Consider the following 14,140-nt stretch of genomic DNA (forward strand, 5'->3'; position numbering starts at 1 on the left):
TTACACATCCATCGGAGCATACTGGCTTTGTTTCTTGTGAGTTTACGCATGTCCTCAGCAGTCACAGCCCATGTTTCACTGTCATGTAGCATGGCTGTTCATACACATGCATCATACATTCTGCCTTTTACTCTGAGCGAGAGCCCTTTGTCACCAGCAGAGGTAAGAGCTCTCTGAACTTTGCCCAGGCTATTCTTATTCTAGCAGCTACACTTTCAGTGCACCCTCCCCCACTACTGACTTGGTCATCTAGGTAACAGAAGCTATCAACTAATTCTAGTTTTTCTCCCTGGAGTGTGGCAAAGGTTGTTTTCTGCACATTTTCAATGTTATTGCTCCTGAGCATCTGCCATATACAAAAACTAACTTGCTAGTTAGCCTTCCTTTGATATTGCTGCACCTCTTATGTGTCCATAGCTTACACTGGGTACATCTTATGGAGTTTCTACCTACGCCTTTTCTACAGATCGAGCATGTATATATTTCAATATGGAGCAAACAATTAACGTGAAAAACAATTCATGAAAAAATATAATTGACACTATTATTATCTAGTGTAACAATTTTAAAATGATAATAACAGAATCAATAATATAGGCGATTGCAGCCCCCCCCCCCCCAAAGCATTAAATAGCTGAAGGATTAAAATTAATCAATTAATCAAAGGACATGCTAAGTATGTCTACCTGCTGGAAATAACAGTCAAAACTCTTATTTAAATTGCCAAAATACACTGATAATAACTACAGAAATCAACTGTCCAAAGGCAAACAGGCCAAGACAATCTCTCAGCATACATTCAAGTATTTGGACTCATGTGGACCAGTTTCTGGACTGGCATAAAAGCCTAACCTTCCTCAGCATGCGTTACCATAATAGAGAGCCCCAACCTGTTGTGTTGAAGTCTGTGCTGCAACTGATTCATTTTGCATTGAAATCATGGCAGCCACCAGTGTGAAAATAATTTCAATATAGAGCAAACAATTCACAAGAAAATAATTTGCAAAGATATCATTGACTCTGTTATTATCTAGTGTAACAATTTAAAAATGATAATAACAGAATCAATAATATAGGTGATTGCAGGCCTCAAAAAAAAAAGCATTAAATAGCTGAAGGATTAAAATTAATTTTTATATGTATATATAAGAAATGGGACAAAAATGCAATAGAGGACAATAAAACATACGGACAGATAGATGATACAAAGGTGGACAGGAGAAACAAGAATTAGAAGGACAGGGAGAAAAAAAGGACGGGTCATTTGTGGCCTTCTTTCTTCAGTCAAGATACCAGATGTCCTTACCATTTCGGGCAGCTATACTTGAGACGGTTCGATCTGGTTGCCCCCAAAAAAGTATAAGCTAAGAGCATTAGATTTTAAGTAAGAAAGCTAGTGAATGTGAACAGCAACAAAGACAAAAAACGGAGAACATGGTATACAATTACAAATACAAACAACAAGAATATAACAACAGGCATCTTTCGACTGAGAATGAATCAAATTGAGCTGGCAAGTATAAAGTGAAAGCCTAAAAGCAGTATGTATATATATAAGAGTAATGGAAAATAGAGAGAAACGCACAAGATGTTATTTAAATCATTTATATCACTGTATCACCGACATATGTTTCAATTGATCAATTAAAATAAATCCGAGAAGAAGAAGAATGTACCAATCTCATCGTGGAGATTATAAACAGCAGTGCTCATTAATAAGCCATTTTTACAGATGTAAGAAACTATAATATATAATATATGAAAAACAAAGAGCAAAAAATCAAGTTCCTCAAAAGAAGAAAGTGTTTGGAGTGCTGTTTTGATATCATTCATGCTTCTGAATGTTTTCCCACTTATAAAGACTGAACAAGTGTAAAATCTGTGAGTTAGAGCTTCCCAACCTAATGAATTTATCTCTTCTTGGATTGTCTTTGCTGAATGTAGCATTGCGTTATCATGTTGCAAGTTTGACTGGAGGTGGCTGTTTTTTGAGTAAAACTTGATCGACACATTCATGTCGTTGACAAAGTTCTGTGAGGATACTTTTCCTTTGTTTCAATAATTCAAAGTGAACAATACCAACTGTATTCCACCAAATACAAGGCAAAATCTTAATTTCAGTGTAGATCTGGTTCAGGTGTTGGAACTGTATTTTCAATTGGTGATAGTCACTGCTTCTTACATTTATTGATGGCATAGATCCATTTCTCATCACCTGTTACATTTTGATTTAAAAAGGCATCTTTTTTTTCATTTTGATTTGCAAATTGCCAAAGCTCTGCTTTATTCTTGGGGAACAGCTCATGAGGTACCCAGCCCCCGTTTTTATACACGTTCCCAATCTGGAATAAGTTCCTATCACTTGACGCAGATCCTCTTTAATTGCTGTTTTGCTGCATTATTATTGAGAACAGTTGACGTTCTTGATTGATACCCAACCCCAAAAAATCAAAATCACCATTTTTTAATTTGTTATACTCCCTTTAGCATTTCTGAACCTTCACACCATACAATGTTTTCCCTTGTACATGTTGGATTTATGTGCATTTATATATACATACACAAATATATATGTATGAGTATATTTGTCAGATACTGGTAACAGGGAATCCAGCATACAATCTCTAATGGATATTTAATCATGATGTCTCTCCAACTCCACCACCTGAGAGACCAACCAGTCTACTTGTCACAATTTCTTTGTCTACCACCCTGACATTACACTCCACTTACCTTTACCTGGACAGTAAACTCTCTAGGCTTAAGCAGTCCATTTTCACCATCATGGACAGATATGCCAATTCCTCTACGCCATAAATTTTATACATCACAACTTATCACTGTAAGGAACCTCAGATATACCTCTCCTCTGACAAAGAATCTTGTGTTATTAAGCCAGACACTTACAGTAGCCTAGTGTACCAACACCTCAGTAACAGTTGGACTTACACCAAAGTCAATGGAGTAACTGAATCCTACTGGAAGACATCATCAATAACACCTTGGTCAACATCTGCAATCAGTGTAAACTTCCAGGAAGTGTTAAAAATAACTTCACTAAGTGTAACAACAGGTTGCCTACCTTGTACCACCTGCTCAAGACACTCAGAGACTTAATCTCCAAATCAAACCATAGTATCCAACATAAGAGGGCCATTTTACAAAATCTTGTGCCTCATCTCTAGAATCCTGAGACATATAATTAGCTCGATGTCATCCAACAACTACACCAACTTGAATTTGATACTCTCAGATGTAATAGATACATTTTCAGCCTGGACATAATCCCACTTCAGTTTCTGCTCTCCCTGCTGTTGACTTGCTAATGGAATACATTGCATCATTGGACCTATACTGCTTCAAACTTACCACCTTTGATATCCACACAGACTTATTGGTCATTGCCACCAACACACACTTTGACTTTCTCAAAAATTCATAGTGTTCAGATCTTCCAATGGGAGCTAGCCTTTCAGGCCCACTAGGTATTATTTACTTAGACTGGCTGGAGTGCAAAGTACTCAGTAACTACCACTCATGCACCTTCTTCACCAGATATGTAGATGACATCCTCATGTGTAACTGACATTTGCATTCAATCTGTACTTCTCTTTCTCATATTGATGTCTGTGTGATAAGGGACTGCATTGGGTCACATTCAACACACTTGTCATGACTCATCTGTACTGTTAGCCATCAATCCCTCTCTTTTTGTCCATCTCTGTTATTATCTCTCTCTCTCTCTCTTCCTTTATTCCTTCCTTTGGCCTCAATCAGTTTTCTCAATCTTATTCTATTTTCACACTTTCATCTTGGTTATTCTGTTCTGCTTTCTCATCCATTCACTCTGTTGCTCATGTGGCCTTGAATAAATGAAGGCATAAAATAATGAAGATTTTTTAATATTGCAGAATACAAAAGAATCTTAAGGCCAGTGTTACAATAAAATGCATCAACTACACTCTGAAAAGGACTGGCAAATGAACAGGGACAACATAGGGTCAGGAGGATACTTTAGTCTTGTTGTGGACACAACCTTTGATACTGATGCCAGAGAGGGTATTACATATAATCTGTTATGCGGTTGGTGTTAGGATGCATATATAGCTTTAGGAACTACATCAGAAATGGAGTGTATAAGCAAGATGTAGTCTCTTGATCTATCCAGGAGGGCAGAAATCTGAATAAGAACTGATTTGGATTGTGATGACTCATCCAACACGACAGCATGGAAGCCAGGAGTAACACACTGACGATATGTCCATATGTATATATCATCATACACACACATATTTATGTACACATGCTATATACACCAATCAAAAGTTACACATTCGAACTATAGAAGTATTCTTTCAGCGACTTAAGCCAATTTAAGCTGAAGAGAATTGAGAATTTATGTGAAAAATCTATGAGAAACATCATTGTGCATATAATTCTCCTCCCCTATAACGGTAACAATTGAGTTTAGAACAGTTGATAAATTCTTTAAAACTGAACAGTTCATTTTCAGCTATAATTCTTTTGATGCCTGAATATAAAACCTTACTAACCTTCCTTCCTCCAGCTTGTCTATCACATATGCAGACAAATGGTGACTAAGCGTCAGCATTCAAAACTGTCATACTAAATCTTGGCTTTGCCCAAGCTAGAACATTTCTCAAATTAACAACATTTTTGATTTCATAATCAACAGAAGTGAACTGGCCAGGGTTAGCACCCTATCTGTTATCGCCATAACTAGAGTTCTATGAGAGTAGACCATAGTGAATTCCACACAGGCGTAGGAGTGGCTGTGTGGTAACTAGCTTGCTTACCAACCACATGGTTCCGGGTTCAGTCCCACTGCGTGGCACCTTGGGTAAGTGTCTTCTACTATAGCCTTGGGTCGACCAAAGCCTTGTGAGTGGATTTGGTAGACGGAAACTGAAAGAAGCCTGTCGTATATATGTATATATATATATGTGTGTGTGTGTGTGTGTGTGTGTGTTTGTCCCCCCAACATTGCTTGACAACCGATGCTGGTGTGTTTATGTCCCCGTAACTTAGCGGTTCGGCAAGAGAGACCGATAGAATAAGTACTAGGCTTACAAAGAATAAGTCCTGGGGTCGATTTGCTCGACTAAAGGCGGTGCTCCAGCATGGCCGCAGTCAAATAACTGAAACAAATAAAAGAATAAAACAGGTGCAATTCTAAGAATAAAGGATTGATTAAAGTGTTTAATGCAATGGCTTAGTGGATTGCACAGCCATGGATGGAAGTGGCAAGTTACTATGTTACAAGAAAAGAAATTGTTAAATTAGAGCTGTATGGAATATCAACGAGAAATAGTATATCAGCAGCTAGTTTTTAGAGTGTCTTTCCAAATTACCTGGATATGGTCTAGCAGCAGTAGATTTTTAGTGATGAGAGCATAACAACAATAGGGGTGTAATTTAGATTTGTAGAGGTTCAGTGATAGGTCAGATATAGAGTATTTCCTGAACCTAAAATGGAAGTTTTGTCATTAGAATACATTTCTGGAAATAATAAATGGGAGGAAACCATAGGTTACCAAATTTGCAAAGGAGTTCTCATACGAGATACAATCAAAGTGAAAGCGACAACAAGTGAGAAAATGAAAGTGATGGTGATGGCTCAGCAGGATCAGAGAGATTGTCTTAATGGAAATGGTAAACACTTTTCAATTTTACCCAAACTGAAGTAGATTAAACTTTATTTAAATTTCTGGCTAATTTACAGAGAGTGATGAGGCCAGAACTCACGATTCTGACACCCAGGTTTAAAATGACAGAAGATTAAAAAAAAGTGATGTTGTCCTATATGTCAGACATGTCTATGTTACAGAATCATATGGAATGAGCATTGAAACATTGATGTGGATGGTGAAGATTCACAAATTATACCATTTGTATTAAAGTTACAGTTACATGGATATTTGGAAGTAAAATATTCAGTATAACTAAGTCATAACAGAATCAGGCTATGGCTAAAAGAAATCATAAAATTATATAACAACTGAATCATTCTCTAACTTGATACATACATAACAGATATTACATACAAACATGAAAACATGACTATAAAACCTAAATATTATATGTATATCCAATTATGGTATGATGAAATATTTCCTTTTACTGTTTGTGTACCTATTTGTAACATAAAACCAATACAGTGTTGTTTTCCATCTACAAAATACATTTCAGTTATTTACCTTCAAGGTTAAATAGATAAATTTTACAATTTCTCCCTTTCAGAAATGTTAGATGGAATATATGAGTATTTTAAAAGATTTTCATTTAAATATCACAGTAGTAAATTATGTAACCAGTCAAGATATAGTTGGGGTCATGTAAAACATGGTGCATGTGTTATCACACTTTTATATTTTTTGTTATGTGTGAATATATATATTACTATATAAGATATTTCTTTCATAAAATATACCTATTCTTCTGCATGAACCCATACATGTTTAATGAAGTGACAGTTTTTGATAGAATCATTTACCAGAGTTCATTTATATGGTTTCATTCCTGTATGAACATATATGTGAGTAGTTAAGTTACCAGACTTAGAGAATGATTTACCACAGATATCACAATGATATGGTTTCTCTCCTGTATGAATACGCTTATGACTAGTTAAGGCACTCCCATCAGAGAAAGATTTACCACAGATATCACAGTGATATGGTTTCTCTCCTGTATGAATACGTTTGTGAATAGTGAAGTGACTTCTTTGAGAGAATGATTTACCACAGTTATCACAGTGGTATGGTTTCTCTCCCGTATGAACACGTCTGTGAATAGTTAAGTGACTTTTCTGAGAGAATGATATATCACAGTCATCACAGTGAAATGGTTTCACTCCTGTATGAATGCGTTTGTGAATATCTAAGACACTTCCTCTAGAAAATGACTGACCACAGATATCACAGTGATATGGTTTCTCTCCTGTATGGATACGTTTATGAGTTGTAAGGTTACTTTTTTGGGAGAATGACTTTTTACAGATATCACAGTGATATGATGTTTTCCTTATCTCTTTCTGCATCTCCTCAGGAAAATCAATCCTTCTTTGAGTGACTTTTACAGTTATCTTAGTTGTCACATCATTCATTTTCCATATTTTCCTTCTTTTATTACAAAATACACCTTTTCATATTTTTACTTTATTTCTATCAAATATTTTTACTATTATATTTCCATCAATTGCGACCTTCATTACTATTTGAAGATATTGAGAACTACTTTGTAAATCTGTTCAAGTCTAAGGAAAATAAAATTCTCTTGTTCAAATTCTTCACAGTCAAGTAGAAAAATGTTACTAATAATGTCTCACAGACAAAATATTTCACTGTAATTCTCACAGCCTTATTTTCCACTCTGTTTAATATTCTTTGGTCTTTCAAAGATGATAAATATTGATGATGCAGCTGAAGTAAAAATTCTTTTACGCCAAATGTCATCCAATACTCTGAAATAATAAAGAAACAGTATAAGGTTCCAAAATTATAGATTCAACAATGGAAATTTTAATATATTTCTATACTGATAAACTATAGACATAAAACATATGTGAACAACTGAACTTAACTTTTTAATTAAAATTCCATCAAATAACTTTATGTGAAGTCTACATATTTACAGAGTACAGCTACTCCTTCAGGTTGTGTGATATTATATACATTAGGTAAATGGACTAACATTTTTCTCTCCTCAGAAATATCTGCTGTTGTTCAGTGATAGTTGAGCAAGTTTGGTGCTCGTTGACTAGACCTGTGATAAAAAAATATTCCATCCAATCTTAGTCATAAGCATTCAAAATCTAGCTTTACATTATCCAGTGTATACCTCTTTTTTCAAGACTGGCTTAATTTGAGAGATATTTGGCTGACATTTCTAGAATATAAATAAATGTGTGTGTGTGTGTGTGTGTGTGCATGTGTAGGATTGTTTATGCAAATGGCAGAAATAGAATTTAATACATACAATAGAAGGCTTTTTTGTTTAATCTGTGGGGAAAATCTTGAGGTGGGGAGAGGATTTTCGGAAAATTCTCAAGATCCAAGTTTTTCCTCCTTATATTCTGAAATCACATTCAACTTTCTACAGATACCCTAACGTAGTACCACTACACTACATAGTGTTTATTTCTACCCACTTTCAATAATTTTTAATGCTTTGGCTTCAATTTTGTTTCATTTTATCTTCAATTATTTTTATGCTTTTTTAACCCTTCCATCGTTATTCTCAATCACTCATTACTTTCTCTCTCTCTATATATATATATAAAGAGCTAGATACATATATACATACATATATATATACACACACACACATATATATATATATACACATACACACATACATATATATATATCCAGCTATGAGAGAAAAACTTGGATCTTGTGAATTTTCCGAAGTCCTCTCCCCACCCCTTGGAAAAGATTTTACCCACAAATTTCTTTATAATCGTAATGTTTGCTGTTTCAAAGGTATTTCTATAAAATTTCATTGAAAAAAACCCTATTCTCCTAAAAGTTATGAGGGAAAAACTCGGATCTTGTGAATTTTCCGAGGTCCTCTCCCCACCCTTCCGTTGCTTTGTGCGCATTTTTTTTCATATTCGTTTCCTACACATTTTTTTTTTTTTTACACCCATTGCACTATTTTTTCCTGATTTTCGTTGTAAACATTAACCGTATGAGATAGACTGTCTTTATTGGAATAAGAAACATTTATCATATTTGCTAGTTTGGAAAGAAATCAAGAGGGCAAAAACTGCACACTAAAAAAAAAATAATAATAGCTCGCAGCATGTCCGGCATAACTGCAGATTTCTTCCCCCCACCCCCGAATTTGGATGGTCGTAACTTTCAGAAAAATGCATATTTTTTAATGAAATTTTCTACGAATATGTGTTATATCATGTAGATTCCGAATATACAAAATTTGGAGGGAAAAGTGTTTTCGGAGTGGGTGGGGTGGGGGAATTTCGGAAAATTCATCGGAGTCCACTTCAATTCGTCTTAACTTTCAGGAAAATGTGGAAAGACTTCCGCCCACCCCCCATTTTCTCCCAAATTTGTTTATGTGGTTTTTTTGGGGGGACGGGCGGAAGTCTTGCCGAAATAATTCTAGTTGAACTTGCACAAAACGGAGAAAATGAAACAAATATGGACGACTTGATCCGAAAGACCCCTGAGTGGGGAAGTTCTCAAAAATAACCCCCAATTGTTTTCCCCCAAAATTCCTATGTCCTCGGAATCTACATAGTCCGAGTATATTTGTAGAGGATTTCATTAAAAAATATCCATTTTCTTGAAAGTTAAGACGAATTGAAATGGACTCCGGTGAATTTTCCGAAATTTCCCACCCCACCCCCTCCTAAAACATTTCCCCCAAAAATTTTGTATATTCGGAATCTACATGATATAACACATATTCGTAGAAAATTTCATTAAAAAAATATCCATTTTTCTGAAAGTTATGATCATCCAAATCGGGGTGAGGGAATCTGTAGTTATACCGCATGTCCGACGTCCCCTCCCGTACATACCGGAAAAAAGAAATTAATACCGTTCTTTGATATCATTTCTTAGGCAACATTAAAATTAACACTAACGAAATTGGAGAGATGCGTTTCTGAAGAAGCTCCATTTCTTATCTTTAAATAGGCTCAACTAATTAACATTAAAATGTGTTGTTTGTCACGGAGATGGAGTTTGAATTATTTTCATATACCCCAAGAAAAAATTATATTTTCCCACTTCAGTAAATGTATAATTGTATCAATATTTACTAACATCGCGCTTCATTCATCACTTCTTGTGGAAGTGTTGATTACATATTTCATATTAGACACACAAAGAGCATTAATAGTTTGTGTTTACTATCAACTAAAGATTAAACAAATTGTGTCAATACTCGTAAAATTTCGTTTGTCAGTCTACAACTGTATATTACACACACACACATATATATATAATCGGTCATCAAAGACATTTTATATCGAAAGTAACACCCAATACTGGGTTTTCAAACAACAGATCACTAATTGAGTTTAATTAGAAGTGTGGTCTCGTACATCAAAGTCAGAACGCAGAAATATTCTATATCTTTTTCAAATGGTGCTACGTACTTTCACTTCTATATTATTATTGTATGCTAGAAGTAAGACGTAATTCTATTATTTATAGCCTTAAGGCAAATCTTCGTAAACTTACCGTTGTTAGATATAAACAGTGAATCAGTGTGTTGTGCCAGTGTGTAAACCAAGGAAATTAAAGTGGTGCTTTGGTTGTAAAATTGCTGCTAGGTAAAGATTTCGATTTATTTAAGTGAATCTCCGCTACGTTAACGTCCATGTTACTTCTTCCGGTTTTAGCGATAAATTCGTAAGTTGTGAAAATTACGTAGTAAAGCTGGCATTATTTTGCTCACGTAAACACACATAGGTATGTTGATCCAGATAGAACTCAAAATATGAGTATACGTATATTTTTATTAATATTTTTCAGAAGTAACAAAGTGACTTAAGATCCGAGTGTATATATATTAAAGTTTATGGGATTACCTTAGGTTTCACGTCCATAAATGGCATAGCTTTATGGCGATACCTACATAAACAGGAACAAGCGCTGTAAATTAAGCATAGCGGAATGGGTGAGGATCCTAAAGGACTCCCTCGACTCAGGGAACATCCTTAACTCCAGAACGGAGATCTTCGGACCATGTTTACATTTCAAGAAATTCCTGCTGGCCCGTTTGAACATTAAGGATGGCAGGATCACCGGCATCTATAGCCAAAGGGAGACAATCCTCTTTGTTGACATTGAGTAGCAGGGTCCTTTTCTCCTTCTATATTCTAGAGAGGCCACTCCCTGAGCGACCTTACGCCAACATGTTTTGAGATCTTATGATACGCCATAAAGCTAAGCCCTTTATGGACGTGAAACCTAAGGTGATCCCATAAACCGGCCTTATCTAACTTTAATATATACTGCTCTGTAACTTAGAATGATTTTACAGACGATCCATACATACATATAGGGCTTTCCTATAAGGTGTTATCCACCCCTGATTGGAACTCTCCCGTATGACATGTACGCATGCTCAGTGACTTGCTTTAACAGTTGCAATCAGCTGAATGCACTTTGCCAGTGACATTTGACATAATTACCCACACTCTGTGGTCAGGTTTCTTTTTTTGGTTTGATGTCAGTATCGAAGGGATTACCAGACACCGGACAATACAGTGAGAGCAGCTTTCACTCACATCGTGGTATTCGATGCTGTGTACGTGTCTGTCGTGGTAAAATATGCCACTCCTTAACTGTTGCTTTGATTTCATCCGTAGCACGAGGTAATTATGTCATTATCTGTGAAATTCGGCAACTTACAAAGATCTTTAGATCAGGCAATACTTCACCGAGAGGAGATATAAGCTTCTGCTTATTCCTGTCTGAAGTATCGTCCGATACTTCAGACTTATCGTCCGATGAATTTACTTTGTTGACATTCTTCATCGACAGAATTTTTATTCCTTTCACCCTTTCAGTCAAGTCCGCCTTTCTTCCAGTAACATACTGTCCATATAATCTTAAATATTTCTTTAACTCAGGCACAGTAAGTACTTCGATAGCTGAATCATCAAGCTGCTTTATATCCATGATAAGACGTAAAACAATAACAATGGCGTGGGTAGCCTCCGGAAGTTTAATTATCTACATGGAGCGCCGCCTAGCCAAGGGAGATAACCTACTTATAGGTGAGTTAAGTTAGAGGTTTTAACAACCGTATGCCAGGAATGGCGCCAACAGAAACAGCTGTCAGATAATATTTTGTCTTTTTATAATCAATAAATAGCTGAGTTAAGTTAGAGGTTTTAACAACCGTATGCCAGGAATAGCGCCAACAGAAACAGCTGTCAGATAATATTTTGTCTTTTTATAATCAATAAATGATAATTGATGTTTATTAATTACCAATTCTATCTCCATTTTCTGTTTTGCTTATCTGTGTGTGTGTGTGTGTATGAGAACGATAATATTTATAAATACCATTGTTGGTAGCTGCGAGCATAAGCCGTACAGGCAAATTAATAAAATATATATGTGTGTGTGTATGTATATATATATATATATATATATATATATATATATATATATATATATATATACAAGGGTGCTACATGAGCACCTGCATCACTAAAAATAGAAATCAAAATACTTCTAAGCTACGGAAGAATCACAAAATTAATACAAAGCTCACATAACCCATGAATGGATGTCAGACAATTTTTACGATCACTAAACTTTGGACTCCAAACTCTCTAGAATTAAATACCATGGACTACTATATTTGACGCGTTATTGAAAGGGACTCGGCATCCTCATAATACCCTAGCTTCCTTGAGGGCTGCCATTGTCCAACCGAAATTAATAAGAACCATTTAGTGCAGTTGTAGTGAACACTTCTCTCACTAGTATATATATTCAAGTGCGGGCGTAGTAGAGAGCAGCTTGCTGTGTCATCACCTGACTGACTATTATTTACGCGGCAATTGTCTCCAGTTCATTTGCCGCCAGGACGCAAATCGACCAACCACAGCCATTAATAAGGTCACGTGAGAGAGTATTTTTCTGATGATTCTGGAGCCCCTATATAAATAGCCCTAATTATCCGCGTCAATTCGTCGCGGCTCAGATCTTCTAAGATCTGGTCGTTTGACCACACGCGTAACACAGCCAGCCAGTATAACACCAATTAGCCAGTCCAGCGACGACATCAACACCCTCGTTCAACTACGACTACTAGCATCGGGATCTATTTCGAAACGGGGGCACCAGTTTTCATTTATGTTTTATGTAGTGTTTTTGGTACCGAAAGACTTTCAAACTTCGTATACTTATCTATTTTGTGTTATAGAACAGAAAAAAATTTTTGTATTCGAATTTATTTCATGTAAAAAATTGTCTTATTTCGATAATTTCTACTAATCACTGATGTCTATTCAGTTGAAAACAGTTAGCGCTGTAACGGTGTATATTGTATTAATCCCCTAACCCTAACCCTAAAACTAACCCGAACTCTAGAATTGTTACACACATAGATACGCACAGCGTAATTTATTATATAAACAATATATGCGTATAAATTACGATTAAACCGGATGAAATATGTCACAGGGAATAGCATTTTTATGACCGCCCAGCAGTAACTCTATTCAGCTGAATAGACGTCAGTGATTGGTTGAAATTACAGAAATACGACAACTTTAACATGGAATAACTTGTGATGTACGTTTTTTTGTTAAGAAGACTAAGAGTAAAAGATGTTTTATATGACACATTCTACCAGTGTCCCAAGTTTCAAAGTGTTTCGTTAAGAAAATACTGGTGCCCCCCGTTTTGAAATAGATCCCCAGCATCGTCCCCACCAGCGTCAACATGATTTCTACACGTACACAAGCTACCAACAGCTAACCGCAGCTTCTCAATCCTGTTTGTGTGATTTGCTCACCACGAAAATAACAGCCAGAACTCAGCCTGCGAGAAATCATCTGTATCAAGAATCCGGCGCGGCATAGAAGCCCCAACATCACGACACGTGACTTAGCTCTGCCTTAACCTCTTACATACAGATTATCAATACTACGGTGTACCTTAACAGAATTGGTATATTCTTATACGTGTTACTGACTCTTTACTATGTATCTCTTACATTCACATACATGTATTACTTGCACACACGCTTTTGTTTACATGACTTTGTCTTATATTGTGTTTCATTATGTCGCATTCACATACACACAGACTTACAGTTTAATGCTCCAATAAATATTACTGTTATACATCTTTATCGGTTGCGTTCCTGTCGTCTTCCTTACTGGCATTTCTTAGTTCTCTATGTTATAGAATTATAACATATTATCATTCATATATTTTTGTGTTGACCGTGTGACGCGTTAAAAAGGAGCCTGTTTTCCATTCGTCACCATTTCTCCTTTGGTTCGCACGGTCGTTCTTACACAGTCATGTTTGTCAACGATTTCGGTACCACATTGAAGCAGTCATCAAAACTCAAGGCAGATTCGCAAAATAATCTTATAAGAAAGTTTATCGAAAAT

The 14,140-nt window shown here is 35.9% G+C and overlaps 1 protein-coding gene across 2 annotated transcripts; it reads right to left on the reverse strand.

The window, feature by feature from the left end:
- Positions 1 to 5,681: 5,681 nt before the first annotated feature.
- Positions 5,682 to 11,020, reverse strand: LOC106872820 (uncharacterized). 2 transcript variants are annotated; one of them, XM_014919943.3, is made up of 2 exons: positions 10,236 to 11,020; positions 5,682 to 7,483 (listed from the first exon to the last, which is right to left on the reverse strand). In XM_014919943.3, the coding sequence occupies exon 2, from the start codon at positions 7,124 to 7,126 to the stop codon at positions 6,521 to 6,523; it is 606 nt and encodes a 201-aa protein (XP_014775429.1). In that variant the 5' UTR covers positions 7,127 to 7,483; positions 10,236 to 11,020; the 3' UTR covers positions 5,682 to 6,520. The 2 variants fall into 2 exon arrangements, with proteins under 2 accessions (XP_014775429.1, XP_014775430.1); XM_014919944.3 differs by having other exon boundaries at positions 10,586 to 10,839.
- Between the last annotated feature and the right edge of the window lie 3,120 nt (positions 11,021 to 14,140).

The sequence above is a fragment of the Octopus bimaculoides genome, chromosome 7, assembly GCF_046866305.1.
Source record: "Octopus bimaculoides isolate indiv1 chromosome 7, ASM4686630v1, whole genome shotgun sequence".
Lineage (NCBI taxonomy): Eukaryota > Metazoa > Mollusca > Cephalopoda > Octopoda > Octopodidae > Octopus > Octopus bimaculoides.